We start from the raw sequence: 15,817 nt of genomic DNA on the forward strand, positions 1-15,817 counted from the left end.
CCAAGTGTCTTCTGCTGTGTCAGTCGAGCACATCAATCTTTGGGGAAGCTTTTCATCCTGGCCATTTTAATCTTGGAGCACAAAACTGTCTCCCACCTGCTGAAAGGTGTGGTGTTATCAGCAATGATGCCTGTTTGTGTCAGAAACCCTGAGGCTGTGTAGAAACCATTTGCAATGGAAACCAAATGTTTATTTTACTTAAACTTGTCATTTTTGCACAGATAAGAAATCTGAGTCTGTATGTAGCAGGACAACAGAATTTGAAATCATAAGAATTGTAGAGCAGTAGGAGAAAATCAGTGAACCTTTTTTCTTTCTTTTGCTGTTTATTTTTTTGGAAAGTTTCACAGGACATTTTCTTACTTAGTTTGTTAATATTAAAATGTTTCATCTGAACAGTTTTAAATGCGTGGTGTAGATTTTTTTTATTTTTTCTTTAGTATCGCCATGCAGTTGTAACTCTTCTTTTTGAGTCATCAGTCACACTTCTCTTACTGGGGAATTGTGAATACAAATGAGATCCTCCCTCTAGTAGCAATTGTGATGTGTACAGCAAAGTGGAGTCACTAGATGGCAACATTTCCCGAGGAAAAATCCAAATTAGTGGCAGTGCCTACAGCAGGACGTGAAAAAAATTGCTGCAGGGTTAGCCTTGTGTTTGTCTAATTTAGAGAAGGTTTTATTACTGTCTGTTATCAGGCATGGCTGAGGATTAGAAGTGAATTTTGAGGCTTGTTCACTGGATTTTGATGGCTTGTGTTCTGCTGTGCCTTAATTTTGCTGTTTCCTCTCTGAACCTCTTGTGCAGAGATTGCTGATGATGCCATGAATGCAGCAGGCACCTTTCCAGTCCCAGGAAAGTGTCACCAAAAGCTTATTTTTTGCTTCAAGGAAAAGCTTGGGAAATAAACCCCCCAATGCCAGTTCACTAAGCACCTCCAGCAGGATTTTTCGGGGCAGCTGGTACATCTATGACATGAGCAGTGTGCTGAATATCTGCACTGTCACAGGAATGCAGAGGTCATTATAGATGTGGATTGCAATGGACCCTGAGTGCTGATGCCCTACAAAAGTTCTTGTGACAGCAACTGTTAGAATATTCCCGAGCAAACTGTGCAGAAAGAAGGCAAGTAGAAGCTCCTCTTCTCCCTGGCTTGGGGCTGAGAGGATTGTTGATAAGATAAGGAATTGGAACAGCAATTAGCAGGGTGCCTGGGTCATACCAGTGAGACAGAGCAGGGTTTTTAGTGGCAGTGTGTGCCAGCATTGGAGGTCAGGGCTGCGCTGCCGTGTCCGGGAGCAGCAGTGACGGGGATGCGTCTGCAGCAGCATTGCAGTCGCACCACAACGTGCTGGTTGCCATGGGAACCCGGAGGAAAGAGGCAAGAGAAACATTGGGAGATCAAAATGATGGAAAGCACTGTTCATTTAGCCCCTCTGTGCTGCACACGAGCGGGAAATGCAGCGGTGGAGGCACCCAGCACTCGGGTGGGGTGTGTGGGGTTGCAGCATTCCAGCAGCTTTCCCAGGCTGAGGAGCAGAGGCTGCTGCAGTGGAAATTCTGCCTTGCACACACTGACCTTTCCTCCCTTCCCTTCTCTTCCCTCCCACCTCCCCCCATGTTTAATTAGGTCCATGATATAGATTGGTGCTAATTAAAGTGTCAAAAGGGCATGAATAGTTGCTTATTTTATCTCCTTGAATTAAAAACCATTAAAAATCAATTTGAGGGCATGTTGAAGGAGGCTTGTTATTAGAGTAAATTAACATAATGGAATTTAAGCCTTTGTCTTCTAAGGGTTGGTTAATGTTTAAAAAGAAAGCCAAATTCTGCACCTAAAATAAACCCCCCAGTTGGTATGCTGTGAATTTAAATAAATCTGTACATATTTAGTTAGATGATGTAGAATAACTACTTAATCACCTTTGGTGGTGCTGTTCTAACTCAGCTATCTTCTGGAAGAGTAACTTTCTCTCTTCCAGACTTATAACTGATTCCTAAATTCAGGTGGCACTTAAAAAGTTACCAGCTTGCCAAAGGACAGGACAATCTGGGACCATCCTCTCAGAACCAAAGCTGCATTAGATTTCTTAATCTGGTATTAGGTTCCTTAATTCACAGTACTTAAGGTAGTGTTTTGTGTATCAACTTTGTAGTCTTAACTCCTTTAATTAGCAATTATGAAGTAAATCTTACCCAATACATAAAGGTGTTGTGGTTTTGCAGAGAATGTAATGAATAAAATTAGCTGGTGAGAAGAACGATGAAGAGTGAGAAAGGATTAGTCCATCTTTATGTAATATCTTAAACAGCTTTTAATGTTGAACTGTTGATAAAGCACGAGGCTTGTGCAGGGGCAGTGTTGTGTTTTGTTTTGTCAGTGCTGTTTGTGTTTACAGAAAAGAGGGCTGGTGCTGCTTTGAGACAGTTCCTGCATCCTGTGACTGGGGCACGGTGAGCCAGCTCAGAGCACATCTGAGCTCTCAGATGGAATAACAAGCTGAGTATTCAGTACTTGCAATTGAGTTATGAGCACAAGAAATATGCTTCAAAAGACATATACAGAAAAGGAACAGATATCTTAATCCTTTTAATGAGTTTCCTTCTGGATTATATAATAATTTAGAATATCTTTTTATTTGCATCCTGTACATTTCTCCTCAGGAGACAAGAGTCAGAAAGCAAATACATTTATTTTAATTGATGCTGTTCCTTGAGTTTTGGTGGTGAAAACCCACTGGGTCAGCCCATGGGAGCTCACTGTCAGCAGACCCAGTCCTGCCTGGGCATTCAAGGTGGTCACTGATTGCTATTTTAAAATCCACACCCACGTTGCTAGTGGGATTTGGTGCTGAATTGAGCATGGACTTTTGAAAGCAAAGAAGGAAGATGGTTCCTGTTGTAATAAGTTAATCTATGTTGCTAAAAGACTGGGTTTTGCTTTGCTGTGCATGGGGTTTTTTGGCTTGTCAAATGGAATTTTTATTTTAGACACTAAGAAAAAGAGGAGCTACCAAGAAAGGATGTGGGAGTTGACTGTGCAGAGAACTTAGCAATGCATGAATTTAGCAAAACCCCACATCTGCTTCAAAAATAGGAACAAGCAGTCAAAAATGGACATGGAAATTTGCAGCAAATGGGTAACTTTCATTATCTCTACCTTGTATGATAGAGTTTTGATGTTGGGAAAGTAAGATAGAAATGAACATTCAAACAGGTTGGAACTGTACTCGGATTCATAATCTTTCTAATTCATGATTTGGCAAAACAATATTTATTCCTTTGTGCTGTGAAGTGCAGTTCCCTGAACTTTCCAACTGCTGCAGTGTCTGCATCCTGAGGTTTATTTAGTGCCCTGTCCTGGGTGCCAAGAGGAGAAATTGCAATTGTCCCACACTGTTCCACACCCATGAATCAGGAGCTCGCTGACCTGCTGAGACAGCAGTCTCTTTAACCTTGCTAAATGTCAGAGAAAGAAGTATGAAATCCTATCTGGGTCATTTTGCAGAGAAATTTGAAGGTCAAACAAATTGTAGGCCAGTTGGGAAATAAAACCTGTTTTTCACAGCTCAGTTTGAGGAGCTGCAGCGTGATGGCTTCAGGAGAGACGTGGCTGCTTTGATTTTTCACTTGCAGCCTCTTGGAACTATCTGGTGCTGGGGCTTGATCTTCTCTGAGATGTGAGCGTGTCCAGGGGGCTCTGAATGGGCTGTAAAGCTGGGCACCTTCTGGTCACACCCAGCTGCAAACTCAGTGCTCACCAGCAGGAACCTGAGATCTGTGCTTTCAGGTGGAAGGGGCTTGGTGATGGATGTGGGATTAAACATACAAACATGTGCATTGGCATATGGGAGAGGGCTTTTCATTTATCTTCAAGCTGCTTTGTGTAGATGGAAGAGTGAAAAATGTTGCCTCAGCTAATATATGCCTGTGGCAAAATGGTATCTGCATGAAACTTTAACAGAACTATACCAAGAAAACATCTAAGAGCAGGGTTAAAAGAAACTGAAAAAACTCTGGAGGAACACTAACCTGAATTGGTATAAATAAAGATCAGCTGTCAGTAACAACATCATTGAGAATACTCTTTCCCAGCCTAATCAAATATTTAAGTAGAAGGTGTCTCTGATTTTATTTTTTTCCATTATGATATCTCAGTTTAACACTTATGTATATATCTGGAGCTAAATCTAGTGAGATTAAGTAGAAGAAATGAACAGACTTGAAGGACTGTGCCTGGCATGGCTGTTCTGCTCCAGACCTCTCTTCCAGCTCAATCCCACCTGGAAGCTGTGCCTGCCCTTGGGCAGCACCCATGGGCAGCATCTCTGCGGTGGCAAAACCCAACTGCTTTAAGTAACACTTCCTTTGAGTGATGGGCTCAGAATGTGTGTGAGATCCAGGCCCTTTTTATTTGATTTGCTGGCTGTGTCAGTGTTATTCCTGCGTTGTCTAAAGAGCCATAGATCATTGTTGCAAATGTGGTTCGGAGGAGATGAAGTGGTTTGTGTTTTATGTTCCACTGAAAACTGGCAGCAGGGTCAGACAGTTTTACCAGAAGAGGTAAATTATATGCTTGCATAGCTCAGAGAGAGAGATCACACCACATACATTTTTGTGGTTAATGTCCACTTTGGGGATAAAATTAATTTTTCATGTGTGTTATGAGGAGGCAGAGTTGAAACTCTTAGCATTTTAATGTCTTTGGGGGATTGTCTCAGCCTCTAGCTATGTTAAATGGGACTAATAATTTCAGCTAATCAGTGTCTAACAACTTCTGAAAAATGGAAACTAGTTTAGGAGTGATGTAAAGAGAAGTTTTCCACATTAGTGGAATGTTGGGCAAATGCTAATGAACTTTGTACAGTTTCCACTTGTGTTTGGAGAGAGGGTCTCCTAAGGTCACCTCAGAAAGTTAATAGTAATGAGTCCCACGCTGAACCAAATTGGGAAAGCCTGTATACGTTTCTAAATTTCAAAGCAGGGCTACAGATGTCATGTGAAACATGAGTCACTGAGTTTGTTTAAAATTTTTTTATATTAGATTTTTATTCGAGAAGTGTTACAGAAGACAACTTTGCAGCTGAAAGTAACTCCAGAAATAGCTAGGGAAGCTGTGGAACTTCGGGCTGATATTTAGCGAGGCTTGTAAGGGTAGTTTTTATCCACTTGAGACAACATTGGCATCAAGAAGCCTTTAGATCTCCACATGGCTTCATCATGGGTAAAACTTTTAAAAGTGAGTAGCTTTTATTTTCATCAATAGTTTGCTTTTTTTTTTTTGTTCACACTTATTTCATAAATCTCCTGCTGCTGGGCCAAATCCTACCTCAATGTGTCATGTGAATCCATTCTTCTAATTTTGCCTCTTATGGAACCTTTCATCTTTGTTACTCTTGGGACTGATCTGTGATTAAAAATCTTCTTCAAAAAGAAATACTTGACAAGAGAACCAAGAGCTGCAGAAAGAAAAGGTGGAAGAGACCCTGTGTGCTTTGTAGTTTGGCTGTTCCCCCTTTAGAAAGCGTGGATCTCCTAATCCAGCTCAGACTTAGGGAAGGGACTTTCTAGTTAGACTGGAAAAACAAACCCAGCAAAACATGCCATGGTTTGCTCAGTAACTCAGTTCCAGAGCTACTTTGTTGTTGTGAGCTGCTCATTCACAGCTTCTGTGGGGCTGACACTGTCTTAAGGTTGTTCTTTCTGTGAGTTTCATTTGAGGTTGGTGTTTTCAAATGCATCTTTAGGCACGAAGGGAGCATATTGTTGACCATAAAACCCATTGCTTTCCTTCATCTGCACATAATCATTGGATAAATAGTTAATTGTTTGTTTACATCCTGAGAGAAAACAAATTGTTCTAATCAAACCACCAGGCCACTTAGCACAGCCAGAAACCTTGCAGGGCATCAGGTTCTGGTGCTAACCTTTGAGTTCCAAGACACTTTCCTATGATGAAAATGTGTCTTTTACATCCCTCAGTGCTCATTAGTGCTCAAAATGAGGATTTAGCAAGCACTGATAGGGTTGTGTGGTTGGGGGGCGTGTTTAGCTTCTTAATTGGGTAATTCCAAGTGAGATGATAAATAGCTTGGAAAGGACTTTTTGTATGATCTATCAACCTGAGTAATGTGCATATACCTGGATGACCACACATAATCCAAGGTGCCTTTTAAAGCTATTGTTTCAGGCTTTTCAATCTTGGGAATTTCACTCAACCCCAAAATCAGTAGCTGTTCCTTTTTCTGTGTGTAATTCAAGCAGTAATGTTACCACCCTTAGCCATAAACCTCTGGTGTTGGACTGACCTGAGAACTTTTGGCTGTTGTTTCATTCCTAATGAATCCATTTCATGTTGCACATGTTTTTCTGGGTTATTTTACAGTAAAATAAGGATGGTGTTTTTCACTTCTGTAGCCTACCTGGAGGTCAGAAGAAGGCAGTGTTGTGTTTTTTGGCAGCACCTCCAACGGCCTTGCAGCAGCCACTTTGGAATGTGCTCCAATTAGTATCAACGCTGAACTGAACTTCTTTGGTGGATGAAATCAAATATAACCCATTCTAACCAGCTTTCTTTTAAGGGGAACCTAGTGATAAATGAATACTTTCATTATTTTTGATGCAGGGTTCCAGACTTTGTGAGGGAGAAGCGCTTTGGGAACTGGCTGAAGGATGCTCGGGACTGGGCGATCTCTCGGAACCGCTACTGGGGAACCCCCATCCCCCTGTGGGTCAGCGAGGATTTGGAAGAGGTGAGTGAGGAAATGAAAGGTTCCAGTTGGCTAAAAACCCTGGCTGTACATATTGTTTGCTTATTTTGGTGTATCTTTGGCTGCTGCAGTCTGAAGTTCTATTAACGTGTTTTAACGGCATAGCTGTATAAGCTATCTGTATGTATATAATAGGTGATAGATCTATGCATATTTATGGGTGCATTTGTGTGCCTGTACAGGTTTTCTTTGCTTTTGCTTGAGAACTGCAAGCAATTTTTCTTGGTTTTTACATTAAAATTAATCTTGTCTTTCCCAGAAGAATTTGCAGTGATGGCAAATCTAAAGGAAATAATAAATGCAGTGAGAAAAATGGCACGGAGGGGATTTTTTTTTCTTTTAGTAAATCAGTCTTTTCAGTTTGCTTTTGAAATTCTGGTGGTTGGTTACTTCCAGCCAAATGAGTTGCTGAAGGCATAAAAGCAAGTCCACCACAGCAGAACAGTGAAGATACACATTTGTAGTGCCACAAATGTGAATGTAGCAGACTGTAAAAATATAAATCTGATGGAATGATGAAAATGTATAATGGGAGTGCTAGAAATGAGCTTTGTCAAGTTGTAAGGTACACTGCACTGGTAACATAATGCAGAGGGTACGAGTGAACAATTTACACACCTTTGATGGTTTAAAAACTCTTTCTGAAGATAAAATGGGTTTGGGGGTTTTGTGTGTTGTTCTCCTTCTTTATTTCTTTGGTTTTGTGCTGGGTTAGTTCCATTAGACACATGATTCCTCATGCTGGAAGCAGGAAATGGTAATCAGTGTCAGGATGTCCATGGAAGGTAAATACTGATGGCAGCATCCCAAGGCTTTATTTTTATCTCTCTCGATTTTAAAAAGTTTTACTCTTCATTTTAGACCTGAAAGACCTCGAGTAGGAAAACATCTGCTAGAGAAGTATTTTATGGTCTTAAACTTGCTATTGCTTAGATGTGCACCATAAAGCATTTTTTATTTCCTCTTCACTGGGAATCTTGGTAGGCAGGGAGATACTGGGAGAGGGAGGGAGACACTCCTGCAATTAGAATTTAAGTATCTGAGAAAGAAGCCAAAAGCCAAGACTATTTATGCTGTGAGTGTGTTTGTAAATTACTGACAAACCAAGTGCTTTTGTCTCTCGATAACAGTTGAAGTTTGAAGACTGACAATTTATATGTACTTTTTTCACATTCATACAACATTTCTAAGTCCCTTGTTTGATATAAATTTTTTTTTTGGTAATAAAAAGGCTTTCAGTTTTGTGCCTGGGTATTTCACTCTACAGCTGAAAAAGATTGTGTAAAGGTTTCATTACTTCCACTCCTTGCCTCTAATAATATTTCATTTTCTGTACAGTCTCCCCATAACTGTATTCCTGTGTGTAGAGATTTTTTTTTGCTTTTCTAGGTTTGATTTGTTAGTTTTTAATAACAAAATGATGTCTAACTTGGAAGATTGACCTTTCCTTTGAAACGAGCTGCAAATATTCCTCAGGGCTCAGTGTTCTGAATAATGATGGAAATACCAACAGGTCTATTATTTCTATCCATAGATGTTACACATTTCTGTTTGCTCCAGAGTCTGAATATTGTGCTTTAGTAGCTGAATACAGCTTCTGAACCAAACTAAATTTCAAGTTAGGGTTTTTTTCTTAATATTCACTCTCTTTTTATGCATGTGAGATACGGCTTGAAAGACAAATACCACTGGAACTGATGTGGAACTTAAAGCCTAGGTGACATCTGCTCTCCCAGTAATGATATTCCCTCAGAATTCCCTGACTCCAGTTTTACTGCAGCCTGGTGCCATGTGGGATTGCAGAGCAGCCTCCTCACATCTTGCTCTCAGAAGAACACTTTGTTGCACGCAATTATGCTTTGCATATTAAATGCTGGAGAAGTAATAACAATTCCTTATTTAATATACAGTAAGGTGAATTAATTGGTATTAAAATGAATTTTATTACAAATCAATAACTGGTTTCGCACAGTTTTATTTTAGTTTTCTTTTAGCATAATTATCAGGTAGAGACACGTAATGGAAGCGAAATTTTGAAGCTTGTGTTTATTGCCACATTTTTGCAGACAGTTTATCATTTTAAGCTTTCAAATTCCAACCATTTCCTCAGTGGAGAAACACATCTCATTTGGATTAGACAATAAAGCTTTTTAATGTAACCCCCAAGTTGGTAAAGCAGACGTGGGCTCATTTTATGGGACTTGCATGCAAATGATAGTGTTGGATATTCAGTGATGTTGTGGAAGTTCTCTGATTGTTTCCTGGCCTGTCCCTCAGGGTAACCCTGCCCTAGGCTGGCTGCTCAGTCTTGCCCAGCAGAACGAGAGGACTGTGGCTCTGCTCTCTGAGGGTGAGGGAACCTCAATAGCTCCATTTCTGGGCTGCTCTGAGGCTGCATTCAGACCCCTTCTGGCTGACTGTAGCAGTCATTTCTTCTCCTATTTAATATTCATCAGATGCTTTCTGGATGTCCCAGAATGTCTTGCTGACAGGGAATGTGGGCTTCTTCCTTTCTGTGGGCACTCCTTAGTCCTGACTGTGGTACTGAACAGAGCTGAAATGGCAAACCCATAACCCCTAACAGCCCCCAGTCCAGCCTGTTGATTTTGGTCTTTGCTGCTGGTAAATGCTGGTAGAGCTGGTTCTGTAGTGGATGTGAACCATAAAATGGAGGAGAGGAGCAGATGCCTGGTAGGGAGAGGGCCCAGGCTGTTCCAGCAGCCATGGCTCCTGAAGGGATGGATCCAGAGCAGCAGCTTTAATTGGAGAGCATGAGCCTTGTGTTCCTTGCAGAAATGAGTGGGTGCGGCCTAATGAGGGATTGAATTTGATTAGCATCTATTTACTGCATTCTCCTCTTGCCTTTCAGTATCTAATGAGCTCCCCTTGGGACAGAGTAGCTCCATCTTTCTGCCTTGGACAGAGGCATCTTACTCAAGGGGGGAGATGTATGTTCCTCTGGGGGTTGCTGGAATTTTCATGTGAGATGGGGTTTATTTCTTCCATGAGTGATTTCTGGGTGCAGTTCTGCATCAATATGCAGAATTTTACTTCAGCATTGACGTGCTTGTACAAAAAGCAACAAATAATGAGCAGAGCTCTCCCAGAGCTTAGTGTGAAAGTATATTAGAATATAAAGGTTAGTCAAGGTGAAGTAATTGGTGTATCCAAGGTCACTTTTTATCCATCTCTCTATTAAAACCTTTTCTTCCTCCAGCAGTGCTGAACTGAGCACCTGCTGCTGCTCACTTGAGCCTGTGTGTTTGCTTATGGGGCCACATGAATGAAGAACAGATCTGGGTTAAAAATAGTTTGTTGATAAAGATACTTTTACCTGGGATCAATCCCCTGGTGTAGTTGGCTGTGTGTTCTGCAGGCTACTGTTATCTGGCTGGTGGAATCATTGTCCTGCCTGACTTCTTCCAGAAAAAAAAGATAACGATAAAAGTAATTATAAAATCACATTTCCAAAGTACTTTAACAATAGAAGATGGTGATTAGTAATGCAGATCAGTGGTTGAATCAGACTGGGAAAATCATGTCTTAAAAACCAAATCAGACTGAGTTTCTGTCTTCTCTGTAATTCATGACAGTTTTTTGGAATTGAATACACCAAAACCTTGTAGTTAGTCACAATTGCCATGTGTATACATATGCATATGTTTAAGACTAGCTATAGGAATTGCTATCACTGTTGTGATTTTTTTTGTTTCTTGAGAGCAACTTAGAAAGTTATTTCATGTGGAAGATGTCTGGCCTATTTACAGCTTCATTATGGTGCTACATTTAACTCCTTCCCTGTCAGATCTGTCAAACCCTGGGGTTTTTCCATGGCAGTTCTAAGTGGGACTGATGGCATGTGGGACAGCATCTCCAAAAGCCACGCCTGCACTGCAGCTTGTGAGTCCTGCCAGATGAGAGAGGCCACAGGGCTCAACTTTAGTAAAACCTAAAGCAAGGAAAGCTTTGCTTTTCTCCTTCTCTCTTACAGTTTTTCAGAATCACAGTTTCATCAGCATTTCATTATGTCATTGCAAGTCTGGTGTGGAAATCTGCTTTTTTCTCAATACTGTGTTGATGCAAGAAAACCAAGAAAAGTCTTTCTTAGCAACCCCTTTGATAGCTGTGACACTTTCTTCACTTTAAATGAAAAGCCTTTAACATGTACAGTTTAGTGTACCTGGGGTGGAACATTTGCATGTATAGTGAGCTGCTTCCAGGGGAGGAATCTGGGATATGAAATTCCTACTTGTATAAAAGTCAGTTATTGCATTTTCAGAGGCTGTTGGTTGTGGTTTGTTTGGAAAAAACCCCACAAAATCCCACCTTTTTTGAAAACCTGCCAAGGTGCTGCTGCTCTGGAGTCTCCAGTTCTTGTAACACGAATTGTATTAAATAAGGACAGTAGTCTCTAACATAATTTGATGCTTTGTTAGATTGAGGAAGGAAACCCTTGTACAAAATTCTTGTTGGTTTTTCAGCTCTATCAACTGCTGCAGAAGATACTGACCGACCCACAAGTCTTGCATGTGATGTTAAAAACAATTGCTGCTGTGTGCAAATAACTGGCTAAATTTCCTGAATGTCTTTTTTAGGTGGTTTGTGTTGGCTCAGTGGCAGAACTGGAAGAGCTGACTGGAGTGAAAGTCACAGATCTCCATCGAGAAAGGTGGGTCACAGACACTGTTCACTGATCATTAGAAATAGATGAGCAGGCACAAAAATCTTGGGTTTTTTCTTTGCCTAAACTGTGGGAAACAGATTTGGAGGAAGTGGAAGAGTTGTAACAGGACTTATGATTTAAGACATACAAATTTCCCTTTTTTTGTTTTAAACACTGTTGATACCAAAATTATAGAGATTGTCAAAGGAAATGATGCCTGATGGTTTTTGTCCTTTCTCTTTATACTCTTTTTATACCCTTTTTATACATGTTATACCCATTCCCTGTACCTGTTATTCCCTGTACCTCAGCCCCACATGTTTATAACCTTTGTACTCTGATATTAGCCTACTTTGGGGTTCTCTGGGGAAGACAAAACATCCCTACTATCTCAAAACATGAGGCACCATCCTTGGATGGAGCCTCCTTTCTGGAACATGTTTTTGTAAACTATATTGTAGCCTCATTTAGGAGGGGGTAATTAGAATACGGGGACAATTACTTCATTTGTTAAGTTTCTTATTGGGGGATTTTAGATAGATATGCTAATTTGGGAGGTCCATAAAATTGTATATGTGTTGTACCTGATGTGTTCGTTGGTGTAGTTCCACCTTTGACGATGGTGCACCTGGGAGCCTATTAAACTAAGGTAATATCCTTTTTCCCTGTACTGCGGTGTCTGCATCTTACTTTTACCAGCTTTTTAGGCATCAGAAGTGCTGGTATTTTTTAAGAATTGGATAAACTCAAGTTGTCCTAATGCGGTCCAGTGAGGTGAACTTCTCCTAACCGCCGGTTTTGTCTGGATTTCTGGCTGTTTTGTCCCCGCAGCATTGACCAGCTGAGCATCCCGTCGCGCAGCGGGAAGGGCTGCCTGCGGCGCGTGCCCGAGGTGTTTGACTGCTGGTTCGAGAGCGGCAGCATGCCCTACGCCCAGGCGCACTACCCCTTCGAGAACAAGCGCGAATTCGAGGATGCCTTCCCTGCCGACTTCATCGCCGAGGGCATCGACCAGACCCGCGGATGGTAATGCTGGGACACTTCATTATTGCCCTGTATTGCCTTGCTTTGATGCTGTGCTAGTTAATAATTCATATATTTATTTAACGGCATTTTTTAATATTTAATGCGTTTATTTCAGTGCTTTTATATTTTATCTTTTATATCTTTAATGCTCTACAGATAGTGTGCGATTACTTTTTTAAACAAAACACAAGGTAATCTAAAGCCTGGTGACAAAAGAGCTGTAGAAATACAATATTAGCAAGAGATCTTCCCAGTTCTGATGGAAAACACCATTAGGTAATTGGGCACATCTTTGGCTTGATAATTCAGCTGCTGAGATTTTTCCTTATCACAGAACTTGAGTTATCTACTAGAAAACAGAGCTGCAATTGAGTCAGTGGAAATGGAAGTCAATAGTTTGAGGATTTCAAGCCTAGTAATTTTTGGCCTAAGATTAAATTTGAATTTTGGGTTTATATGAGTGCAGAAAAAAAAATTAAATGAAACCATACATTTTTAAGATTGTATAGTTCACAAAAAAAATCAAATATTTTAGCTATAAACGTAATCTGCTTATTTCACTCTGGGTAAATACTTTTCAAGCATTGGTGAAAATGTTTCTGTGATTTTCTGTGGTTAATGTTCTCATACATACTTGTATGCCTGCATACAGTTTTAGTTTTAGCATTTTAAAGTGTTTAGTCCGTGTTTGAAGTTTGAGGTTGACTGTAAAATTGGACAGATTAGGATGAATTTTTGTGTTTTCTGGATTAGTGAGCTTGACTTTGTCCAAGCAGAACATTTCCATCCAGTAACTTGAGGTATTAGAGCTAAATACATTCCTCTGAAATATAGTTGGCACTTCCCTTTGCCCACTCCTCCACTCCCCCAGCAAACCAGCCAACCAACCAAAGCAGGAGCAATGCCAAATACAGCTAAATTTATGATTGTAGAGAAATATGTCTTCACTTTTCAACCCCTTACTTGTGGTGCAAAAAATTATCTAATACCTTAGTATACAATTAGGTACTGTTGGGTAGCAAAAGGAGAATTAAAAACTTGGTTTTCCCTCTTCATTTTTTTAATCTGGAAAAAAATTAGAAAATAGTGGGTTTTTTTCTTTTTTAATGAAAGAACTCAGGATAAAGACATAACATGCATGCAAAAGGTGTGGACAGAAATTGATTTTTTCCCTGCAACATTTTATAAAGATCAAAGGGCACTTGTAATTTAGATTACAGAAAATGAAATTTAAAAAAAACCTCTGTAACATGCTCATTCTTACATTGTGCAAGGGAGCTACTGAATTGTAGAAGCTCAGCAGAATTAAAAATGGATTTTCATGTGGATGGCAAATTCCTGGTAGTTCCAGTTCAGGTAAAAATAAGGAGGAATGAGGGATTTTTGATGTGAGGGTTTAGCTGTTTGGGATTGGGATGGCAGAGTGGATTGGTGTGTGGCACACACTGAGTGTAGGCTTTGCTCACACTTGTGTGCCACAGTCAGGGTGCCAGAGGAAGCTTTCCCTTTGCAGTCTGGCCTATATTGCTATTTATTTTTAACATCAGCATAAGGTTCCTGGGAGTCTAACCCACAGCCAGGTGTGGTTCACCTGATTTGACGCAAAATCAAAGCACCTCTCTCAATCCCTGCTGCTCCCAGGTGCTCCTGGCTGTTCATGAGCTGTGGCTTTGCTAACAGCAAGCTGTAGGTGATTTGCAGCAGAGCGCTTCTGATTTGTGAGAGACAGAAGGAATTAAGATGAGGTTTAAGAGAACAACAAGCAGGGGAGTTCTGAAGTGCTAAGAGCGCAGGATGTGATTTGTATTTGGCACATCCTGTGGAAAGTGTGAAGATGGAGAATGGAGATTGGTTTTGTGTCAGGTCAGAGATGGCAGCTGCTGGAGGTGAGGACTGGGAGGTGGGGGAAGGCTCAGGACATGGAGGTCTGGTGGCTTTTGGTTCACTGCACAGAGGAGGAGAAAAAATCAAGGGAGACAAGGGGAGAATTAATGTGACAAAGGTGGTTGTCCAGGGAAGTGATACTTTTGATGACTTTCTGCATGGATAGAGAAACAGCTGAATATTGTTTGTTAAAGCCACAGGACAAAAATCTCGGAGTAGCCGTGTTGTAAGACTGGCAGTGCAGGCAGTGGTAGGAAAGGCTCTGTCTCTGACTGTGTATTGGGAAATGCAGCAGGATTTATGGTCATGGTCAGAATGTGGTGGCCCACAGGGAATTCACAGCTGGAGGCTTTTGGCATGAACCACAGGATCGTGAGTTTACCCACAGTTGTTCGAGAAAAAAGGGAGAAAAGATTCCCTTCCTGTTTTCTCTTAAGTGGAAAGTAGAGCAAAGAAGTGAATTTCTGTGCCTGTTAAGGCTTTTTACTGTTGTTTGACTGACAGCTGAATGAATGTGCAAGGGCATACCTAGAAACAGACTGAGATTTGGTGAGTGGAAGGTGAAGCAGCAGAGAGAAGCTGAGGAAGTTTTCAGGAAACAAATGTGTCTGTGGACAAGATATTTCAAAAATAAGGTGCAGAAAGACAGTCCCTAAAAATATTCAGAGTGAATGAGGTGAATTTTAAAAGCACAACCTGAGGAACAATCAGAAGAGTTCCATCCGAATATGTGGATCACAGTTTCTGAAAGACAGTCTTGTAGCTGTCATCACCTAAGAGACCTCATGCTGAGCCTCCTTGGGTTTCACAATTGGAACATAAAATTGGTGAAGTATCCTTGGATGCATTTTTTCAGCAGCCCCAGTCTGCCTGTACAATTTTCCTAATACAGGGAATTAGGAATTCCTAAACAATATTGAAATCTCTCCTCGTTTGTTCTGATTTGTACATTTTACCTGCAAATGCAGGTGCTCTAGTGTGAGAATTTGTGCCCCAGTTTGCAGGAAGTGCTGGGAGTTTGTCAATGAGGAATCTTTTAGTAAATACTAAGGAAGAACTGCATTTGTAATGAACTCTGAGCCCTGTAGGCTAGAGGTGTTAGTCATGAGAGTAAATAGTCAGGTATTTGTGTTTAGGGCTTTTATTGAGAAAGTTAAAAATCAAGACAGGGATTTTGAGTACAAATGTTTGTGTGCAGGTGGAGGTGTATTGGTCAAAATCCATTAAATTAAAATGCAGTTTAATAAAGAGAATTTGTGTCCTGCAGTGTTAGTTGAGGTGATTTGGAGAGTTCAGGGCCTGTCTGAGATAAGCATCAGAGTTGTCATGGAAGTCAATTAATAAATGCACACAGCAACCTCTGCAGAGGACCCTCAAGTGTCAGAATAATGCTTTTGCAATTATAGGTTGCTTTCTGATAAAAACAGCTTTGGAACATAGAGATGTATTTTTTCCCCCCCACTGAAGTGTTTC

At 40.7% G+C, this 15,817-nt stretch overlaps 1 protein-coding gene across 4 annotated transcripts in view; it reads left to right on the top strand.

Moving 5' to 3' along the window:
* Positions 1-15,817, top strand: part of IARS1 (isoleucyl-tRNA synthetase 1) — a 92,611-nt gene that overhangs the window by 42,265 nt on the left and 34,529 nt on the right. For all 4 annotated transcript variants that reach the window (XR_014854794.1, XM_085073035.1, XM_085073036.1 and 1 more), the window contains exons 15-17: positions 6,627-6,753; positions 11,367-11,440; positions 12,266-12,460. Coding sequence is in view for 3 of the 4 variants with exons in the window: in XM_085073035.1 (XP_084929161.1) it covers positions 6,627-6,753; positions 11,367-11,440; positions 12,266-12,460 (396 nt within the window). In the remaining variant the exon portion in view is untranslated. The remainder of the gene's footprint in view (positions 1-6,626; positions 6,754-11,366; positions 11,441-12,265; positions 12,461-15,817) is intronic.

The sequence above is a fragment of the Lichenostomus cassidix genome, chromosome 12, assembly GCF_008360975.1.
Source record: "Lichenostomus cassidix isolate B80296 chromosome 12, HeHo_3.0, whole genome shotgun sequence".
Classification (NCBI taxonomy): domain Eukaryota; kingdom Metazoa; phylum Chordata; class Aves; order Passeriformes; family Meliphagidae; genus Lichenostomus; species Lichenostomus cassidix.